At 45.0% G+C, this 22,565-nt stretch overlaps 1 protein-coding gene across 1 annotated transcript in view; it reads right to left on the minus strand.

Annotated features, from left to right (window-relative positions):
- Positions 1-22,565, minus strand: part of epb41l3a (erythrocyte membrane protein band 4.1-like 3a) — a 95,116-nt gene that overhangs the window by 24,830 nt on the left and 47,721 nt on the right. The window contains exons 4-9 of the mRNA XM_063206746.1: positions 8,215-8,319; positions 7,895-7,937; positions 7,451-7,526; positions 5,774-5,992; positions 4,339-4,426; positions 228-380 (exon numbers count right to left, since the gene is read on the minus strand). Coding sequence (XP_063062816.1) covers positions 228-380; positions 4,339-4,426; positions 5,774-5,992; positions 7,451-7,526; positions 7,895-7,937; positions 8,215-8,319 — 684 coding nt within the window. The remainder of the gene's footprint in view (positions 1-227; positions 381-4,338; positions 4,427-5,773; positions 5,993-7,450; positions 7,527-7,894; positions 7,938-8,214; positions 8,320-22,565) is intronic.

Below are 22,565 nucleotides of genomic sequence, written 5' to 3' on the forward strand. Positions count from 1 at the left end.
ACGGTCAATCAAATCAACTAACAATGACCATTGGTTATTTAGTCAATTTTAATAGCTCTCTAAAATAAAGGGTCTGCCCCAAAAAAAAATTGGCTTGTTTGAAATGGACAGGAAACTATCATTTGCTGGAAATAATATCGGATTCCGAGTCTAGTCCCACCCCCGCCATTCCCTCACTTCAGAATAGAACCCACAGCGTCCCCTCTACTCAGGGTCAATGGGCTCACCTCTCCCGGGCGTATCTTGATGTAGAAGTTGTTCCTCTTGTAGGAGATCTTGAGGATCTTGGGCCAGGCGAAGCGGTTGATGCGCAGGCGGTCCCTGTAGATGAGGAGTCCAGAGGAGCAGACCCCCAGCATGATCTCCACGCCCTCCGAGTCCTAATGAGAGACACCAGGACGCAGTCACATCACACCCTCAAGACAGCAGGGGCCAGCTTCAATACACACGCACACGCACGCACGCATACAACAGTGGCCAGTTTCAGCACACACACACGCACACTCACACTCGTGCATACACGGACACTCGCAAAAGAGTGGCCAGTTTCAACACACACTCACACACACACTCGCACGTACGCACGCACACACTGAGTGCAAATCAATATTTGCTCCTCCAGCTGTGTCCTCCATCCTTGTGCCTTGGGCGTCATCCCTTTGCCCATGGAGGAAACAAAGCAGGACTTCAGGGAGGATGAAGGAATCAAGCCCCGCGTGCTTTGATGGCATCTCGCCTCCCTCCTCCTCAGTCTTCTTCATCCTCTCACCTTTTCATGAATTGACACTTCCTTGATGATATGGAGCCTCAAAGCAGGAGAACGGAGGAAGCAACTGGAGAGGAAGGTATTGAGATGTACCCGCTGACTCTGACTTTCACACACACACACAAACTGTCTCTCTCACACACAATGTCTCTCTCCTTCTCACACACACAAACTGTCTCTACACCTCTCTCACACGCACACACAAACTGTCGCTCTCCCTCGCTCACCCACACACAAACTGTCTCTCACCCTCTCTCTCACACACACACACAAACTGTCTCTCTCACTCTCTCTCACACAAAAACTGTCTCTCTCCCTCTCTCACACACACTCACTGTCTCTCTTCCTCTCACACACACACACACACTATCTCTCATACAGACTCGCTTGCTGTCTTTCACTCACTGAGTCACTCATTCACGCTACCAACTCATCACTGATGTCTTGAAGACGCAGATTGTGGAATGGCACTCAAAGTACATTGTAATAACAATACGCCTCCATTCATCTCCACCGTGAGTGAGAGGCTTGTTTGTGAGTGACTGTCAGTGACTTCACTGACACAGGTGCGGTGGGGAGAACTGGAAAAACTGACAGGAAAGCATTTTTGGATAAAAAATATGAATATGACATGTAAAAAATATGAATTAGACATGTATCCACCCTACATTTCACTTGGCTGCCGTCATTAGTGGGGTTGTTCTGTCAAAATCAAGTTTAAACCAATACTTCTTTCATTTATTTTTTACTCATATCACCTCCAATGTGTGTCAAGCTTGAAAGCAAAAATGCTGCTTCTGTCTTCTCCTTTGTTTGCCATGAGCTTAGCTTGCTAATGAGCTGCAAAGACAAAGATTACACTCTTGCTGAAAGGCATCGCGCTAAGCACACCAAAACGTGCATGACGGCGCATAATACTGACAGGCTGACTAAGACGAAAAGTCAAAGTGACTTTGACACAACAATCCCAGCTAGATTGCTTTAGCGATAAATCCCTTGGCACTTGGGTAGAATAAAAATACAAGGTGTTTTTGGAGGAAAATGGGCTGCAGCAGGACTCCAAGGGTACCGCTCCAAACTGTGTTGTGTCTACACTACAGTAAAGTCATTTTCCTCCTTGGCTTCTTGGCCACAGACTCCCAGGAGCTACACGCTGTTCCAGCCTATTTCGGTATCGGGCTGAGAGGTGCAGCGGTAGCAGTGGCAGCAGTGGCATCGGTGAGGTGTGTAGATGGCCCAAATCTAAATAATTACTGACCATCTCCATATCAAAACGCTCCAGCAAACAAACCAAGATCCAACCACGGTTGTTGCCGAATGACTTGACTCGATCGATTCAAGCAAGGTGGTCAAAAACCGTGCTTGATGGATTAGGAGTGATTTATGCTTTCATACACCAATGTTTACGGCTGTATATGCATGCTAAGAGGTGCCTACTGATGGCCCCAAGCCTCCGATCGGGGAATGGAACAGTCCACAGGGCGGGGATGGGATTATTACGGTCCTACGATGGGTCAGTCGTTGATGGGGTTGACGTTTCACAAGGCAAACATGGGACTGAAATGGTGCTACATACCTTTCTATGGTTCTATGGTAAAGGGGGTTGGGACTTTCTCATACAAAACAGGGGTTGGTGCTACTGTACAATACACAGGTCAAAGGACTGACTAGAGGGCTGAGCTTCTGTACTAGAGACAAATCACAGGATTTATACTAACAGACTAGAGTCAGCAGCCACCGTTACAAACAAAAAGCCGTTTTTGGTGGGGAAACCAACTGCAGTCTGAGGGCAATGAGGCTCTATCTACAGGACACATGACCATGCACGAGAACTCACAAGGTCAGACATGGAGCGAGGGACACACACGACAGACGAGACAAACTGCGGGATACATACACATATACACACACACATAATGCAGCCTTACCTCCCCCTTAGCCGGTGACAAGCAATCAAAGCGGCTTCCTACCAACTAGGGGTCAATCAAATCAAGAAAAGAAAAAAAAGGAAAAAGAAAAACAAGAACAGAAGAAAGGCTGATCTACCCGAACTGAAGGGGAAAGACAAAACTTCTGCTACTGTATGGGTCGTCCTCTGTGTTGTCACATCACACTGTCTCAAGGACTAGCTCTTTGTTCTCTTAGATAATTGTGTTCTCCAACTGCTAGTGCTAAGGAGTCATTATGGGAGTTTGGGACCACATTCAGGCGAGCCACTTCCTGTATTCCACCCTTCAGGTAAAATTTTCAAAGAAACTGTATTTTGTCTGAAAACTTATTTTAATTCTCAGGTGTAAACCCCAAGCCACCATTAGAGAAAGTCAATATCCATCTATTACAGGATGTACACACTATTGCCGTCAGGATTAAACCTTGTTAGGCAACGTTTAGTCAATTGCATTTCTTCAGAGAACAGGGCTCAGCTATCTTGTCAGTCTGTGACTTTCAGATTTTTTTAGCACATAAGCAGAGGCCCACATACTGTATCGAGATGGAAGACAAGCTTTGATGACATGGTGTTCAATTATTTCACTAACAATATTTTACACAGACTGCTACTAAAAATTCATTGGCTTGACAACAACGATGAATAACAGTAATTATAGCCACTAGAATTAAACGATTCAGTTTTGCTCATGAGTGCTGAATTAGATCACACTGATGGCAAGAATAAATAAATAATTTGGGACCAGTTCATGTCGGCTGTGTAAAATTGACGGACTGCACAGATTGCAAGCGGCAATATCCGTTAAAAAGATGTCTTTTTGCAGAGAGCTGACAGTACAGTAATATGGTCAGCCATATAACTAATCTTCATTAATTTCTGGCAATGCGACAATTCAGTCCAAACTTCACTGCATTAAAAGGTTAAATGCACCACAGTGTGTACCCAGATATCCTACTAATTGATGTTTTGGCTATGCCCAGTGCTTCCAGTGGCTGGCCCAGTGCTATTTGTCCAAGTCCAGCATAAATCTATGTTGTGGATGTAGGCCAGTGGCTCTCTTTGACTGTGACGTAGAGTGTAATTACATTCGGTGGGGGCCAACCCCTAAAATGCCTCCTGGCGGTTAGACGACAGTGATGAACTGTGCAAACACAGCTGACATTGCAACCGACAACACAAGCAATCGACTTGGAATTAAAAAAAAAAACATGAAACAAAAGACAGTAAACAAACACTGAACATAAAACATAAATTAGCCATTGGTCAGTGGACCACTTAAGAATTAAAATTGAGAGCCCTTATATTAATCCGAACCGCTGCCACTGTAAGGGTGGACAGGCATCATCTTGAAGGTTCCTTCTCTCTAAGGACATTCATACAATATCTATACACAGTAGGGTCCACAATATGCTTTTGTTATTTCAACCTGCCACCTTCCACTTTCCAAAGACCAATATGGCTGCTCGTACTTCATGGATCAACAAACAAGGGGGTCACACAACGCTGTCATGCAATCTAGTCTGCTAGTGAGACTGCTAGAAAGATAGTTCACATTAATGCACATTGAAAGAACCCTACAGTACATATGTAGGATGCATCTGGAGGTCTTGAAAAGTGCACTTACCTTGGCATGGTGAAGATCCACTCCGTACATTGAGAGCTTTTTCACATTCTCTAAGAAGTGCATTTCAGCATCAGCTGGTGTCATCCCCCTGCAGCGAAGACGTTACAAAATAATATGATTAAAATACAAATGGCGTAAGTTCACCATCGACAACAAATTTCATTCTGTGACGAGCACCTTGGGAAAAAAAGCTCAAAAGCCTTACACCACACCAAGCAAAAAGACCATGAAATGAATGGCTATAATTTCACCATTCAGAAAAACAGCAGTTAAGTGAGCAATCATGAACACAAAACGGTGACAAAACAATGCATACAAAAGAACACAGCAGTTTGGATAAAACGGGTAAAATGAGAATTTCATGAGGATAGGGTATGCTAGGCAGGAGGCTGTCCTTTAAAAAAAAAAAAAAAAGAAAAAAGCCATAGAAAATTGCAAGTCATCCATGCAAGCCTCTCCCCTTTGGGGCATTAAGCAGTGAGAGTTGGAGCCAGCCTGGCAGTCCGAAGCACTGACTGACCTGCCTGAACAAAATCAAATCTCCTATGGTTTAAAATTCGCTGAGATGGACCATGCACAGCTATCCAGACGGGAGGCAGAAAAGGCTTTTGGCAGATGATTATCTGATACAAAGCTATGTTTGGCTGCTCTGGTGAATGTTGCCCTGGTCATTACTGAATGATCACATGACATTGTGATCACATTACAGCACACAACGAAAATCAACTTTACTGCATTTCACCCATCGGCCATGTGAGCGCACTGCAACATGCTGCTTACACACTGCACAACATGCTGCCATGTTTAGCTACTCTGGTTTTGAACAATATAATCTTTTTTGACATTGTATGCCCTTTATTTCAAATGAGACAATTGATGAGGTTAGCGGGGAGAGCAGGGGGAAAGCAATGTTGGTGCAAGGCTGTGAAGTAACCACATGCCAGATTCAAAGCTGGCTCCCCAAAATATGCACTCACTTGCCCATTTATGGTAAAGCTACTCTATAATATTATATCAAAGCTCCCCACTCCTAAGCCCCTTTTTTTCCCCCAGCGCTGAAAAGACCACATCGTCTGGACCAATGCAACGTGATGGAGAACAGACACTGAGGTTTCTGAGGTAAATGCCTCCTTAATAAGTTCTTATGAAAAACAAACACTGGCAGCCGTGATTATAACATTCAGTAGCTCACACAAGACAAACAAGCAGAGGCAGCAGCAGCAGCAGCAGCAGCAGCAGCTTTCTGGTCTTGTGCAGTGTGGCGCGGTAGGGTTTTGTGGACGGTGAGAGAGACAGGAAATGAGTGAGGACAGATGAGATGAGAGGGGGAAAGATTGGGAAATGACCTCAGGTCGAACTAGAACCTGGGTCCCTGGCATAAAAGTATGGCGCACTAGCCCATTAAGCCATGTCTCCCCCCCAAGTCACCACATACTTATAGTTCTTGTGAAGATCCATGACCTTCTCCTCCATCTCCTTGGTCTGGTTCGGCGCAAAGCGGAACTCGCTCACGTAGTCGCTGCCGTACTCGTCCGGGTCGAAATCCCCGAGCTCTGATTGAACGGTGTAGGAGCCCAGCACCGTGTGGGTGGCAAAGGAGCACGGCAGCCGGCCCGACACCAGGTCATCCCTCAGCTGTAAACACAGATAGTACCTACACAGGAAGACAAACGAGGATATATCATATACGTAGACACTAGGTTTTTCCACAGCTGTAAACACAGATAGTACCTATCAAGAGAAAGACAGCAGGGGTAAGTATTAACGAATACAATATGCTGGACACCAGGACCCCATTCATTAACAGTGCCATTACCACCCAGTTAGCAACTTAGTAAGTTGCCAATGGGAAAATGCATTGCAACTAAGTAAGTTGTTAACTTAATTAGCAACGATACTATTGAGAAACGCACCCCTGGTCACCCATTGCTGTAAACATGGGTAGAAAAAGAACAAAAAAGATACAATGTACTGGACACCAGGTCATCCCATATCTGTAAACAGAGACAGCACCTATAGAAAAAGACAAACAAAAAGTATACACTATGTCGAAGACTCTTATTCCATGTCATCTTAGTCAAAAGAGTACAGTTATATACCCGGTTGTCAAGAGAGTTTTGTTGTTGGCGACTGGACTTCTTTCTTGTAGCGTGATGACATTTTGTCTGATCCACTATCAGACTTGTGAATTGAGGGAGTCTGACAGTGGTCCAGACAAATCGTCTTCAAACTCCAGTTGCTCACAACTAAACTCTTCAGACAAGTACACTGTATTAAAAACATGAAACCCCTATCAGAGCCAGCTGTATCTTAATGCCGAGTCCAGGACACAAGTTCATCCCTAAGATAAACCTATTGAGGCAAGACGCACAAGGATATGTATTAAATAGGTTCCACATGTTGTTAGCACACTTTCATAAAGATGTTTAAGTATAAAGCGAGGACGAGGGAAGACAGGAAGACCTGACAGACTGCGAGACAGAGATTGGGATAGATCAGATAGGGAGAAAGAAGGACAGAAGTAGAGAGGAACCAGTCACTGAGAGGAAGGCTTGGAAGGATGGGCTGAAAGGAAGCGAGAAATTCACCATAAGACTATTGAAAGATAAAATGGACACGAGAAAGAGCCAAACCAACGGGAGTGAGGAGGGATCAGAGAAGCAGACAGAGAGGCTACGCGGGTTCCCTTGGAGGTCAGGAGAAGACTAAGTGGCTTTCCCCCTCTGACTGACTGGTCTGACTGGCCTCAAATCTGGTTCTCTCAGGCGAGAGGTGTGAGGAATGTGGAGAGTGCATGAGGCTTTTAGGACTACACGAGCACTGCGGTGCCACTCTGCTGCTTTCAGGAGAGACCTTGACACTGCTGTAGTGTCGATATGAGCTAGCCACCGAGCTGAGCTACACTCTGGGGCTTTTTTGTAAAAGGAGACCTTCACACTGGTGTTCAGTCGATTTATGCTACCTGTCTAGTTGAGCTACCAAAGCCATTATAAAGTGCTACAGTAGTTTCCTTAAGGGTTAGGCTTAGGGTTTTTTGTTGGAGCTACTACACATCAACAGCCTATTGGTAGCTCATCCTGATGAAGCAGCCAAACAGTGGCTGTGAACTGACCTTGTGATGTCCTCGGAGAGCTGGGCAGGGTCTGGTGGGTAGAACTTCACATTAAAAGAGAAATTCCAAGGGACTCCTAAGAGACAGACACAAAGATTTTTTTTATTTTTTTTAACTTTTTTTCACATCTCTCAGAATCTGGCCTTCAAGGACAGATGTCACACAGGGAAGATCTTCCATTTATCCTCGTTCTGCAGACTTGACTGACTCCCATCATGAGTGCAGCCTTGGGAGCCTTGAAACACCTTTACGAGCTACACAAGGCATCTTGAGTTTTCAAAGGCTTTAACTGGGTACGGTACACTTGTGGCAACGCTAGATGGGATAAATAAAGTGAAGAATAGTACAGACAACCGTGTGACTGTGGGCAGTGGAAAATCAATAACAAATGCCCATGATAAAAGGCAAGGCATGATGTCTTTGTTCAGTTGCTGTTTTTCTCACCTCGAACCTGTTTCTTCATGTCTTTGGCAGGATCCACCCAGTTCTGTGAAGGACATGAAAGAAAGTCTCGAGTTGTCTTTTGAAGACTTTTGAAAAAACATTCCTTGTTCCAATATATAGTAAAGAGATTTTAAAGCATGCCAAGGGAACTCGCATACTGCAGATGCACACTGCAGATGAACTGCAGATGAACTTTCATTGGCTATTAGGGGGGAAAAGTGTTACTGAAGTGAAATTTGCAAATGTTTTGGACCAAAACATTTGCACATTTCACTTCAGTAACACTTTTGGTTACAGTCAGTGCAAAAAAGAGATTTTACCTTTTGATTTTCGATGTCGCGGAATGTGATGCCGAAGTAGTCCTTCTCTAGAAGGTTGAGCTGCTCACATACTTTGTCCAATAGCACATGACCTTTGTCCCGTTTCTGCAATGAAGAAAATTAAATGATACACTAAATGTATACTGCACAACATAATTTGTAGTATAGCATACGATGGGTTAAAAGCTATTGTATTGGGAAGCAGACAATACCATAAAGGATATACAGTGGCACACATACTATACATACTGTACAAACTGCATAGTATAGCACAACATAGCATGCCATTTCTAAATAATTGAATAAAAAAATTAATGTAACGTTAAGGGCAGCGAAGTACACAGAGTAGAAAAAAAAACTGTAGGTTGTAGGATATCATAAACGGAGTGAAGTCCAAAGCGAAAGTCATTTGGCAGCTTATCCCGCCTTTCTGAACCTTCATCTCATTAAAGTGTCTGGCTGAGGAGATTAAAGCCCATCAGCGCGTCCTCTCTCCTGACCACGGCCCATTCATTACTCCCCATACTATATTGCCTTCCGGGAACAGCATTTCCCTACACATCAGTACCAGCCAGGCCACGCCACGCCACGCCACGCCACGCCACGCCACGCCACGCCACGCCACGCCACGCCCAGCCCAGCCCAGCCCAGCCCAGTTCTGGCTTCCAGAACCACACCAGAACTCCCAACATCACTAATACAAGCCCAACACGTTCTAACACCATCCATTTAACAGGCAGTACCTTGATAACTACCACCAGCATCACCATTACCTATTAACATGTTCCTAGCTTCACCACCATCCAAGTATCACCACCAACATGTTCCTAATTTTCCAACACCAGACTCATCCATGCCAGCCCAGCTCAGCACAGTCTAGTCTAGTTAAGTTTAGCCCAGCCTAGTCAAGTCCTGGCTTCCAGAACCGCACCATGTTGTACCCAGAGTCCCACCATCACAACACACGCAGTAGAAGCAAGTAGTGGTGTACTTACAATTAGGTGTTTTAAAGCCTATCTTGACAGTAATTGAACAGTAACAGACTGAGCTGACAGGGTAAAGCCCAAAATTATTTTGGATTTCTGTAAGAAATTGTTTGCTTTACACAATTCACAACATCAGACACATCAGCTGCTATGACACCAGCACTACTTCCAGAATTAACTGCAATGTTAGCAGTAGTATTGGCTGCTCACAGTTCTACAGAATGTTTCCATGTGAATGTTGACGGGATGACCTACTATCTGCATAGAAATGTATTGGGTTTGCTTTGAAAATTAATTGGTTGCCATGCAGCACAACAGACGCGCCCAGCCCACTTCTGGTCGCACAAGGTCAAACATACTACGATAGTCAGCCACAAAAAGCCCCATCGATTAAAATGGTGTCACTTTAACAACCCAGTCCTCTATCATTACCACCTGCAGCTCAACTGGAATGCCTAGTTTCCATTAGCAAAGACAATAGAAGCATGCATGGCGGTAGGCACACAGTCTGACAGCTGAAAACCTAAAATTATATTGGGTTTGCTTTAGGAGATTGACACAAATGAACAGTTCTTGGAACTTTATGAGCTGTTTCCTTTTAGATTGTCTTGACAGCCTATCTTTTTTATCCCACAGCTGCTCTTAAGTTCTTTCTTATGACAGAGAGAGAGAGAGAGAGGGAGAGAGAGAGAGAGAGAGAGAGAGAGAGAGAGGGAGAGAGAGAGAGAGAGAGAGAGAGAGAGAGAGAGAGAGAGAGAGAGAGAGAGAGAGAGAGAGAGAGAGAGAGAGAGAGAGAGAGAGAGAAAGACAGCGGAAAATGGCGAATAACGAAATAATAATTCCTTATTAACAACAAGTTATAAGCAACAAATGGGAAACACATACAGATGAACAATTCCTTCGGCCAAATTTTCATAAATGCACGTAAATGTGAATGAAGGAGGACAGCAAGGCAGCTAATGCAGATAAGACCTTCTGAGCCGAACGGGGATGTGGGGGAGCCGGCTACATGTTAATTATGGAGCACCCTCATGCAGGGAGGAACAAGGAGGAGGAGGAGGAAGAAGAAGAGGAAAAGAGGAGGAGGTGGAGGAGAAGGAGGAACAGGAAGAGAAGGAGGAGGAGGAAGATGAGGATGAGAAAATGAGGAGGAGGAGGAGGAGGTGGAGGAGAAGGAGGTGGAGAAGAAGGAGGAGGAGGAAGAGGAGGAGGAGAAGAGGAGGAGAAGAGGAGGATGAGAAGAGGAGGAGGAGGAGGAGGAGGAGCAGGAAGAGAAGGAGGAGGAGGAAGATGAGGATGAGAAAATGAGGAGGAGGAGGAGGAGGAGGTGGAGAAGAAGGAGGAGGAGGAAGAGGAGGAGGAGAAGAGGAGGATGAGAAGAGGAGGAGGAGAGGAGGAGCAGTAACTGCAGTGCAGGAGGAGTAGAAGGAAGAAAAACAGAAGGATGAGGAGGAGGTGGAGTAGTGAGAGGAGGAGGTGGAGTAGTGAGAGGAGGAGGTGGAGTAGTGAGAGGAGGAGGTGGAGTAGTGAGAGGAGGCCTGGCTTGCTGTCTCTCCCAGGGGAGAGATGGTACTCAATAGCCTTGGTCTCATTGCAGGGCCAGCCCCGGGCTGGCCCGGACAAAAGGGGGCTGACGGTGATCTCATCAAAAGGGGGCTAGGTGCTAAAGATGGCCGCCGGGCCAGGTTGTGGGGCTAAGGGCCGCTTTCCCTGGCCCGTCGAATTCGATGGGCCATCCGGGGCCATCAAGCACCACCGAGGCTCGGAGGCGGGGTCAACCTCTGTGTAATAATGTGGCTGCATGGGGGACTTATCGCTAAATTCTGGGCAAATTATGGTTAAGCATTAGTTTGGGGTGTTTGGCTTTAAACTACACTTAAACTTGGGATGTCATAGCTAAGTCATGTCGGCTTTTTTCTGCTTTTAGCCGCCAACTCTTGTGCCATTATCGTGATTTGGCATGCTTTCCACTGGACACCAATAAAAAGTGTCTCACAAATACTCACACATGACATTTATGTCGGCTTATTTAGCTTTTGCGCTATTATCGCCGAAGGTCTGGTAGGCTATATCGCACGTTTCAGACAGATCGCCAAACACAGTTTGAAATTTACACAAGGGCTTTAATGTCAAATGGATGGAAATAACATGAATGAATAGACAAGTGGCACGCCGCAACTAGGGGGTGTGTCGCTATGTCCGGGGCTCATAATTTTCTATAGCAACTGATGAAGGTGCTATATGTCTCCGGGATTTGGTCTCCTTTCACATGGTAACTTATTCAATTACCTGCACATTCATGTCTCGCTATGTCCGGGGCTCATGCTTCTGTGCGCGATTGGGGGGATTAACTGGGCATGTTCGCACGTCTCCTTCTGTTCACTCTCAGTTGTTGAGCTGCTCGTATTTTCATACGTCTTTGTCTTCTTAACATGCGCTGCGTCCCATACAGCTTCTGAATCGACAACTTTGCCATGTAATAAAACTGTTCTTGAAAGGCAAGCCATTTTCTTTGCAGTTCTTGTCGTCTTTGTCCGTAGGCTACGAGCCAAACGGCGACCTGCTCCAGCAGAGATTGCTCAATTTTCTTCTCCTTCTTTGTCGTTGTTCTGTTGTTGTCCTTCTGTGATTTGGGGCGAAAGTGGGCTGTGCCCGACTGACGTTTCACAAACAAGGCGTGTACCTGAATGTGCCTGGGGTCGGCTATGAGTCCGATCAGGCAAAAAATGGCCCGGGGCCGGCAGCTCCGAGCCGGCCACTCTCCTGAGCCCCGGACGGCCCCGGGCCGCTGAAGCGCGGTAATGAGACCAAGGCTAATGTAGCCTGACAGGCGTCAGACAGCTTGGGGGAGGAGGTGTCTGGGTTTGTGCGTGCGTGCGTGTGCGTGCGTGCGTGCGTGCGTGCGTGCGTGCGTGCGTGCGTGCGTGCGTGCGTGCGTGCGTGTGTGTGTGTACAAGTGTGCGCGTATGAGAGAATAGAGCCAGTGTAATGTGTGTACGCATGAAATGGACTGCAGTGTGTGTCTGTGTATGTTTGTGTGCAATACCACTACAAGATCCGTGCATGTGTGTCGTAAAGAGAACAGATGAGTGTGCACATGTGTGTATGTGTCTTTTCATTTTATAGACTTGCAATCTCACAGTTTTAAATAATTCATGATATTCCAATCAACGATTTGTGCCTAAAGATATTTGATCCTCATATAGCTACCCTGTACATGACTTTCTGATATACACATCCACAATTACATCGCCTGAGTACATAAACACTGAGCAGACTGATACGGGTGTCAGGTTAGGGGAGGAGGTGCATACGTTTCAGTGTGAGCGTGTGTGTGAGTGTGTGTGTGTGTGTGTGTGTGTGTGTGTGTGTGTGTGTGTGTGTGTGTGTGTGTGTGTGTGTGTGTGTGTGTGTGTGAGCGTGTGTGTGAGTGTGTGTGTGTGTGTGTAAGAGAGAGAGAGAGAGCACGAGAGCAAGAGAGAGACGCTTGTGCTCATGTGCTGTCACATATATTACACTTTGTGTGTGTGCGTGCATAAGAGAGTGAACGAGTGAGTGAGAGAGAGAGAGAGTGTGTGTGTGTGTGTGTGTGTGTGTGTGTGTGTGTGTGTGTGTGTGTGGTGTGTGTGTGTGTGTGTGAGAGTGAGAGATTGTGTGTGAGAGAGAGCGAGAGAGAAAGAGAGAGAGAGAGAGAGAGAGTGAGTGAGTGAGTGAGTGAGTGAGTGAGTGAGAGAGAGAGAGAGAGAGAGAGAGAGAGAGAGAGACGCTTGTGCTTATGTGTTGTCACACATATATTACACTGTGTGCGTGCATGCGTGCATGCGTGCGTGCGTGTGTGTGTGCGTGCGTGCGTGCGTGTGTGCTTATCTATATGTGTAAATGTGTTTGGGGGGAGGCATACTCAGGGTGCTGGCTGGGGGGATGGGGAGGGACCCACTCATATGTCTCATCATCCCTGCTCAGCAGGGGACCAACACTGCACTACATTTCCTACCTGGCTACCGTACCGCCTCGCCTTACACAATCCAATTACACCCAGATACATACACCATATTTACGTCTCTAATAACAATCAAATAGCCATTCTGAGTCATATCAAAGGCACCGCAACATGCAATAACTACGCTATGTAAATTCCCATAGCATACACACTAAAATTTCATATTCCCTTGGGTTTCTTGATGTACGCTGCTGTCAAATCACAGTAACTATACGTTTAAAGCCATTTCTAGAACACCACTATACGTAATTGCCATGTGTAAATTTCCACATGGCACACAGCAAAAATATTTTATTCATCATGCCTCCAGTTTATTGATGCACACCCTGCCGTATCACAGTCGCCACCTATTGAAAGCCATTTTTTAAGATTCCAGAATATGTGACTACGACACCCAACATATACGTTAATATTCCTGCCAACCGTAAGTTTATTGATATACAGTACACTATATGCATACTGCAAACAGTACTAGCAAATCACAAAAAAACACATATTTAAGCCATATCGGGGACATCACAATACCTGACTACAATATGTAAATTGTCGGAATATATTCAGTTAATATTCCCGCCTATCTTAAGTTTATAGATCAACATAACATATTGCCTTATCACACTAACCACGTGTAATGTAGCAGGATGTAAAATCCATTTGTGCAAAGAAGACATGTAAATCTATGGCTTCCTGTGACATATCCTCCTCAGAACTGAGCGAGAGCACAGTAGCAGCAGAGGTTGAACAGGGTTTTAACGGCAGTGGGACGATAATTCATCCGCACTGCTGTAACAACGGTAGCCTGTGGGGCCACTTAAATCTCCCGTAATGGCCCCGCAACGCATAACGGCTCCCCTGTAGAAGAGTCAGGCGCTTGGCCGGTCGCACATAACCGTTCACCTCCATACTCCCTCAAAGCTCTACCTACTCCTACTCAGTCTTCATCTCCATCTTACTGAGCTCTGACATCATTCGCTGTTGCTTCAGATGTTACTCCAATGTTGTCAGTTCCTTTAGGGAAAAAATCATGTCTCTGCAACGATGGATAAATAATTGATTTGGTTGTTAGGTTGTTTTCTCAAAATTGTAACTCTCATATTGTTACTTAAGATAGATAATAGTGTGGAACAGTGCTTCAATACATTTACAGAATATCTTGTAGATTAAAAATATACATGTTGCAGTAAATTATGTACATTTAATTTAACATATCATTTTGTAATAGGGCTATAATAAAGACTGGTGGCCTACTTGGAAACATTTTGGCATAGGAGATCATCAAGGGAAAAAAAGAGTTCCAAACACATGACCTTCAGGCTGTGTATTTGCCGTCTTAAAAACCCCGCCATCCTCAAGCGTAGTGACACCCGGCTCTGCTATGTTTGCCTAGCGTCATGCCTCATGTTTTCCTCGACATGATTAATACTCTGCCATGCTTGCAGCGTTCGTTGGCCCCAAACGCGGCAGCGATTTCTCAGAGCGAAATGTCGCCCTGTGATTACTATGGCACCCACCCAGACCTGAAATAGTATAACAAAACAAAGACCTTGGGCTAGGCACAGGGAACAGCCGGAAAAGCCACCTAACCTAATTAAAAGGGCTAATTTTATAACACGCTCTATGATGAGACGACACGTTTTTTTCTTTTCTCTTTTTTTTCTTGTTTGCATTACTGGTAAAAACTAAAGGCTTTCTATGACAGCGGGACACACCCCATGCGCATAAATCAATACAACAGACCTACTCTGCGGTCTAGGAAAAAGACAGCTGTTGATATAAAATGGGCTTGCCATAATAGATGATCACAGTGGGGGAAAAAAGTCTGACTCATTTCTCCCCTTTCATATCAAAATGGAAGGAAGATTTGGTCATGGTCATTATCGGAAGCATAACAGCTCTTTCATCCTTTCATAGTCCTGGAATACTGCAGTCTCTCTTGGTTATATCTTAAAACTGATGTGTTTACTGCAGTAGGGTGGCCACACTGACGTCATGTCTGCTGTTTACTGGTGTTGGTGTGACAAGTGGCATTATGTCTGTGGCTGCTTATTAGTGAAACCTTTAAGTACAAGATTGCTGAGGTGATGAGAAGTAGCAAGTGTCCACTATAATTTGCGGTGAGAGATACAGTGCAATACTACACACAGACACACATGTACATGCGTGTAACTTGTACAGACCAACTGTCTCTCAAACACACAAACGCAAACGTGGGCGCAAAGTAAACACATGTGCGCGCACACGCACGCACGCACGCACACGCACACACACACACACACGGTATCAAGATAACATGCATACAGACTGCAAGCACACACACACCCAAGTGCATGCGCACACAAGCAACCAAGTACTACACACACACACATTAACACCCAAGTACACACATGCACACGCACAACCAAGTACACACACACACAAAAGTGCACACACCATTACCCTTATTACCTCTGAAAAGCAAACAACCACTCAACAATTCCCTGCTGACATGACAGCCTGCTCAATGAGCACTGCAGCATATGAACCTGAGGATCCACAGGCTAAGCTGCAAACTCACTCACTCATACACACATGCTCAACTAAAGTAGCAAATTCCACTAATGCTTTAACACACACGTGCACGCACGCACACGCACGCACACGCACACGCATGGAACTCTCCCAAAAAAGCCCTCCCACATCGCTTCGTTATCGCTCATCAGATGTAAACACTAATCTGGATTAAGCCACGCCGTCGGCAGCAGCACTAAGTTAATTGGTTGCTGCTGGTTCTCGGCTGATGTGGGGTTTTAGCACTCAGCAATGAACTACTCAACCAGGGCCACGGCAGGCAGGCAGGCACTTGAGTAAATATGCACAGCTCGCAGGATTCCTACACAGTAGCGTAATAATTTTTTTAAAAATGAACATTGTATGACACAGTATGGTGGATGGTGCACTCAAAAAACAAAGGTGCTTGAATAGTTCTTTCTCTGAATCTGTGAATGGTTTATTCTAAAGTGAATAGTCTTTGTCGAACCATTACTGTATGTGAAGGGTTCCTTTCACATTGGAAAGCACAATGAGCACAATGGGCTGCACAATGTTGTATCGGCATGATGTGGTGCTGTTCAGAACTGCTGCCTCAAATGGTACTGTGTGGCATTGGAAAAGGGTTCTTACACAGCAAAGAATGTGTACTTGACCCCATTGTGTTTTAGAAAGTGGGGAATGCAGGGACTGCTGTGTCATTTATAGGAGATATACTGTTACGAAAGTGAAAAGAATGAACAAATGTTTGCTGCAAAGAACGAAGAGATAAATTGTCAGATTGACAATTCACTGTCGACCATTCCTTCCATAAGTCTAGCTGCGCTTTTGGCAGGATACAAAGCCTAAGGAAACATATTTAACAGAAATAAATTGAATGTAAAAATAACAAATTTAAAAGTAAAAAAGTCCTCAACGCTATGGCAAGACTCTGTTTGTGCCCGTCTCATATATTGACTGTAGCTGTGCTGTCGGCAAGAGACAAAGACTATGTGAGATGGAAGATGTTCTAGTGGGTACACAGAGCTAACCACCCTCCCCAGAGAGAGCGACGGAGAAAGAGAGAGAGAGATCTGATGCGCACAGACTCAATCGTCTAATCTCTTTGCTTTCTGAAGAAATGTTGGTGATAAACAAACAACAGAGGCACCGACAGGCTCAGTCTCATAAATTCTACAAAGATGGTGCATTTGTCTCCTGAGTTTTCTCTCGGAAACCGCACGTCCCCCTTCTAAAGCCACTTGTAAACATCCACACAAAGTAAACACAAAATCATGTATCCAGTGCACTTTTCAAAAAAGTTTAAATAGCTTCAAACTATGAGCAAATCATGATTTATTCATTTAAAAAGCTGATATAGTAAGGCCTACATTGAGGCATCGTGTTTCTTTGCATCGTTCACACAGGTAGCAATCAGCTATTTGACCCACAGGTAAAGTTGACGGAATCACTATGCAAACACATTCCCATATCATATTCAAGCAACCTATACGGTACACCATACCCCTTTTCCATATCTTCAACTAACACAGATGGCAATGAGGGGGAGGGCGGAGGGGGGGAAAGCGATAACATTAGCTTGAAGGACATTGGCATGTGCTATTCTTGGCTTTTGGAAATCAGTGTGAACATCGCCACCTGGACCTGGGCCCAAGGCCTGTAGCCGCGGAAGCGGCAGCAGCTGGCTAGCATCAGTGACAAACGCCACTGACAGCCACATCACAGCACACACAGAACAGAGCAGGGGTGCATTTCTGGAAAGCATAGTTGTTAGCAGTTAGCAACTTAGTTGGTTGCAATGCAATTTCCCATTGGCAACCACCCAAGTAGCTAACATACAGGGTAGTTAGCAACTACGCTTCCCAGAAATGCACCCCAGAGCAGAGCTTTTTTTCTGAAGAGGAGCCCCATCAAGCGTGATAGCATACCAGACTTGATGAAGAGGTCTCTCTGGAAGTAAAGGGGGTCCCTAACAGAGCAAAATGACTTTCCTGACTTGACAGCGTATTGTTCCGGTCTATTATAGAGAGGGCTTCTCGGGTCTTTTGTGAAGTGTCTCTCATTACACCAGTGGGGCTCTCACTCACACCACAGGATGGTGATGATGATGAGAGAGAAAGAGAAAGACGGAGAGAGAGAGAGAGAGAGAGAAAGAGAAAGACGGGGAGAGAGAGTGAGAGAGAGAAAGAAAGAAAGAGAGAGAGAGAGAGAGAGAGAGAGAGAAAGAAAGAGAGAGAGAGAGAGAGAAAGAAAGAGAGAGAGAGAGAGAGAGAGAGAGAGAGAGAGAGAGAGAGAGAGAGAGAGAGAGAGAGAGAGCAGGAGACGAGATGAAATAAAACAAAAAACCGAGGAGAGCAAACACAAGAGCAGACAAGAGACGAGCAACAAAGAAGGAAAGCAGGAGTGTGGGGATAATAGCTGCCTATTAGGTGTAGAGGGCCCCAGCCTAACAGGGGAATGAACCCTGGCAGACAACCCCAGTCTGCCGTGGTGTGAGGCAGCCACATCATCCCACAGTGACACCTTGTCACACGGCTCCACAACCGTGTGTCTGGATGCTGAGGTGTTCATAAGGGGAGACACACACACACACACAGAAACAGACACACACAGACACACGCACGCACGCACGCACGAACGCACGCACGCACGCACGCACGCACGCACGCACGCACGCACGCACGCACGCACGCACGCACGCACGCACGCACACACACACACACACAAACACACGCGCACACACACACACATACACAAACTACAGTATGTGTACGAGTGGCAGCCGGCTACTCTCCATTTCTGCTGCCCTCTCTCGTGTTATTAGTCAAGTCACACCTGCAGTACACTGACTGGTCTCAAAGCATCATAGTAGAGGACAAGTTCTTGATCTGCCTGAGCCAGGTGTCTGAGTGGTGTAAATATTGTACAATAGAAGACACTATGCATACGAGTGACAGCCAGTTACTCTCCATTTCCACTGTGTGTTAGTCTCACAAAGCCAGCACTACCCTGGTTTTAAAGTATGATAAAGTATGAGTAAAAATCATAGGATAGAACACCAGTCCTTGATATTTTTCATTTGCGATGAGCTTGCTGTGCAGCTGACAATTAGGCTCTGTGGAGACGATGGCTGGGAAAATAAATGGCACACAGCTGAGATGCATCAGATACACACGTGTGTCTGTCTGATGAGCACCGCTGGTGCTCTACTTACAACCTCACCATATGGATGCCAGAACAGAACTGGACAGGAAGTGCAGTGGGTAGAGGGGGCCAACATACACGGAATGTTCCCTGGATTTCAGAGGCACTTAGACATTTCTACATGTTCTCTTTTTATGCAGCCCTAACATCTAAGGGGACTATGGGTGGGAAATAACAGACCATGTATATGATGAAGATTGCAACAATTGCGAGATTGGACGAAATATTTTAACAGAAGTGTCTTTTGTTTACCCGGCAAGTGCGCTATCGAGGCCAGAAAAAAGATTGGGGAGTTTTGAAGACGAACCTGGTTGCATCTCCATCGAAAAGGCTAAAAAGCAAAACATGTTCACACCTCTTTATGTCAACCTTCAGATTTTTGTGTTTTCAGACCCCAATGGATTGGTTGCCATGTCAACGAAAAACACTTTCAGTGTTTTCACTCACAATGGTACTCTTATAAAAAGCATCGAAAAACTGCAGACAAGATGCCTCTTCTGTTTAAAAAAAAACTTTAAACAATATTACTGATTGTGATTGTCCTCTTTGGTCAAAAACTAAAAAGACTTGATTACCTTCATGACACTTAATTATTCTGTAAGAGAGAAAAAGGTAGGCAACCAGTAAGCAGAACCTTAATGTAGCCCACAGGAAGTAACAACCTCCAAGTCTTCGAAACAACTTCAAAAGTGAATTGTAACATCATCCACATCCACCCACCAGTCGAAAGCTTCTTCACCTTCAGCGTTTCTGCCATTTGCCACACCAGTGAATTTCAATTAGCGATAGCCAGATAGATGAGCTGGTTAGCGATATCACCCGTCGCACAGGTGCACAGGTACAAGAGACAAATGGCTGGAACCTCCCACACAAACCTGCCTGTAGCCTGGTATTCTGTGGTCTATTTGCTATTTCTGTGAGAAATGATGTCCACCGAGCTGTGCGTGGGGATTTCATAAAACGTAATGACCCATACGGTAACAAAATGCTTTTATTTTGTCACCCACCTAGGAGCCCGCTGTGAATACAAAGGACTGAAACTCTTATGTACTCTGTACGTGCTTTCCTAAAATCTAATTCTAACCGAAATTGCAAACCCAACTGTGGACATGGATGTCAATTCTCCCTTCTCTCCCCTGACTAAAGCACCTGGGATATGGCCGATGCTTTTATCCAATGTGACAGCCACTCACAATGTCCAATAATCAAAAGCTGAGCCTTGTTTTATTACAGTGGTTCCCAAACTGCAGGTTGGGACCCCTAGGGGGTCGGAAAGAGATATAAGCTTTTATATAATACAACCATTCCATAATACATTCATTTTAAGGATTAATATTAAGGGACAAAAAAATGCTGGCGGGTCAAAGACGTCCAAAACGAAATTGTCATTCAGTGTAACGGATACCTTCTGCTGACTGTAACTGTAAAAAACATTACTCTTTTCATTTTATTTTTTTCCAGTGAATTCATGAAAGCCTCGGCAGTCATCCATTCACTTGAAACTATTTAAAAATCATGTTTTTTACAGTTACAGTCAGCAGAAGGTATCCGTTACACTGAATGACAATTCCTTTTTGGACGTCTTTGACCCTGGCGTTTGGAAATGTAATTGGAGTTGGTCGCTGAAATAATCTTGGGTCCAAAAGGGGGTCCCATCAGAAAAGGGTTGGTACCGCTGCTTTATTAGATGGCCATACAATCCACTCACCACACTACTCCTATATAGTGTCCTTCCCAGCAAAAAACCCTTCCTTCCTGCAGCTTCACCCTTTCTTATCCTCTCTCATCCTCGTCCCTCTCATAACAGTATTCATTCCTGATCAAAGGAACTAATCAATGGAATAGCTTGCCATCTGATATCAAGGCTATTCATAATCATGAGCAGTTTAAAACTCAGCTGAAGGAGTTCCTAAAAAACAACCAGGTATGTAGTCATGTATGAGTGGGCTTATTGGGTAGAGATTGCAGATTCTTGGGGGGGTGTAATTGGTGCGTGCATGTGTGTGTGAGTGTGTGTGTGCATGTGTGGGTGCAATTGATATGGTGTGTGTGAGTGGGGGGGGTGCTGATTTTGTGTGTGTGTGTGCGTGTGTGTGTGTATTGTGTGGGTGATAATGTGTAAGAATACATAACAGTAAGTACAGGACAGATGTAGGATTGGTAGGAAATGTGACTATGATGTTTAGTGAATGCATGAGATGGATGGCAGAACATACACCAATTTTAAGTATGATTGATAGTTTCAAAAATGAATGATTGGACTGAATGAGTGTATAGGCCGTTCTTATGATAATATTTGTTTTATTGTTATTGCTGCTATTGTATTGTTTTAAAAGCCCTTCTACGGACGAGCATTGGAAATTAGCTTTTGGCTATAAATGCTTTGATGCTTGCTGTTTGGTTGTTATGCAACCTACATGTTATGTATCTGTCCCTATCAAATAAACTAAAAAAAAAAAAAAAATTCACCTCCATCCCATTGTCGTGTCTGGTGCCCTCCATTTCTTATTCAATCTAATTCAGTGACTATTGCAGGCTGACATAACAGGTCATGTCATACAAATAAACAGAGGTGTCAAGAGTAGAAGTAAAAGTAAAAAAAGAAACACATTTCTGATGGGTTCTTGTTAGAGTTTTACAGTAACAACAAAGTCTATCCACCTCATTAGGTACAATGGATTAAATGGTGTAATAGCTATGCAATTATGCTAGTGTTGTACTTACACCATTAACTTACTTACACGTTTACTTTTGACGCCTCTGCAAATAAAAAGTAAACAGGGTGAAGATGAAACCAGATCTGCAGACCAGCCCCTGACATTTGTTCATCAGATTCCACCTGACATTTGGACATCAGAAGAAATGCCAATCGTCTTCACACTTCTATCCTTTTATCACTCTCCTCATCACATCTCCTCTCAGTGCCCCAATGTCCCTCTACCACACCTCACCTCACCTAACTTCACCTCAACATCACACAGGTGTAGCCATTCTCTGCATTCCTTCCCTCCAACCCTCCGTATTTGTGAGTCGGAAATGTATCGGAGCATCTCAGATGTGGAAGATTTTTAGATGCGTCCCAGCATCTCTATAAGAGGGTCTGTCCGTCCGCTGTCCGTCCGTCCGTCCGTCCGTCCGTCCGTCCGTCCGTCCGTCTGAAACGCATTCCTTGTCTGAAACGCTGTCTTGTCTGAAACGCTGTCTGAAACGCATTCCTTCAATTGTTCCTCCTGTGTCCACAAGGCGGAGGCAGAGAGGCATTTTGGCCTGGAGCGAATGCGTGTCAAAACCAAACCGGCAAGGCTAAGCTGATAGCATTGTGAGACAACTGAGGGGTGCATTCAATTTTCGGCATTGTTTTGCGTTTGGACAGTGGTAGTCAACTTCGTTCCTTCTCCACAGCACACCAACACCACTGTGAGTGTCACTTAATGTTCACGGTCTTGTGATAGGCCTACACTTCGGCTGATAGTGTCGCGTTGTGCAGCTATTTTGGTTCATCAGAATGGAAATGAACGATTTAGAAGTCGGCAGGCAGTATTTCACACATATGTTTGTGCTCGGATAGAGGGGCGTTAGCATTGCATAATGCTCCACGACATGGAGCCGTAATAAGTTGACAGACGACCAGCAGC

This window comes from Engraulis encrasicolus, chromosome 9 (genome assembly GCF_034702125.1).
Source record: "Engraulis encrasicolus isolate BLACKSEA-1 chromosome 9, IST_EnEncr_1.0, whole genome shotgun sequence".
NCBI classification, from domain to species: Eukaryota; Metazoa; Chordata; class Actinopteri; order Clupeiformes; family Engraulidae; genus Engraulis; species Engraulis encrasicolus.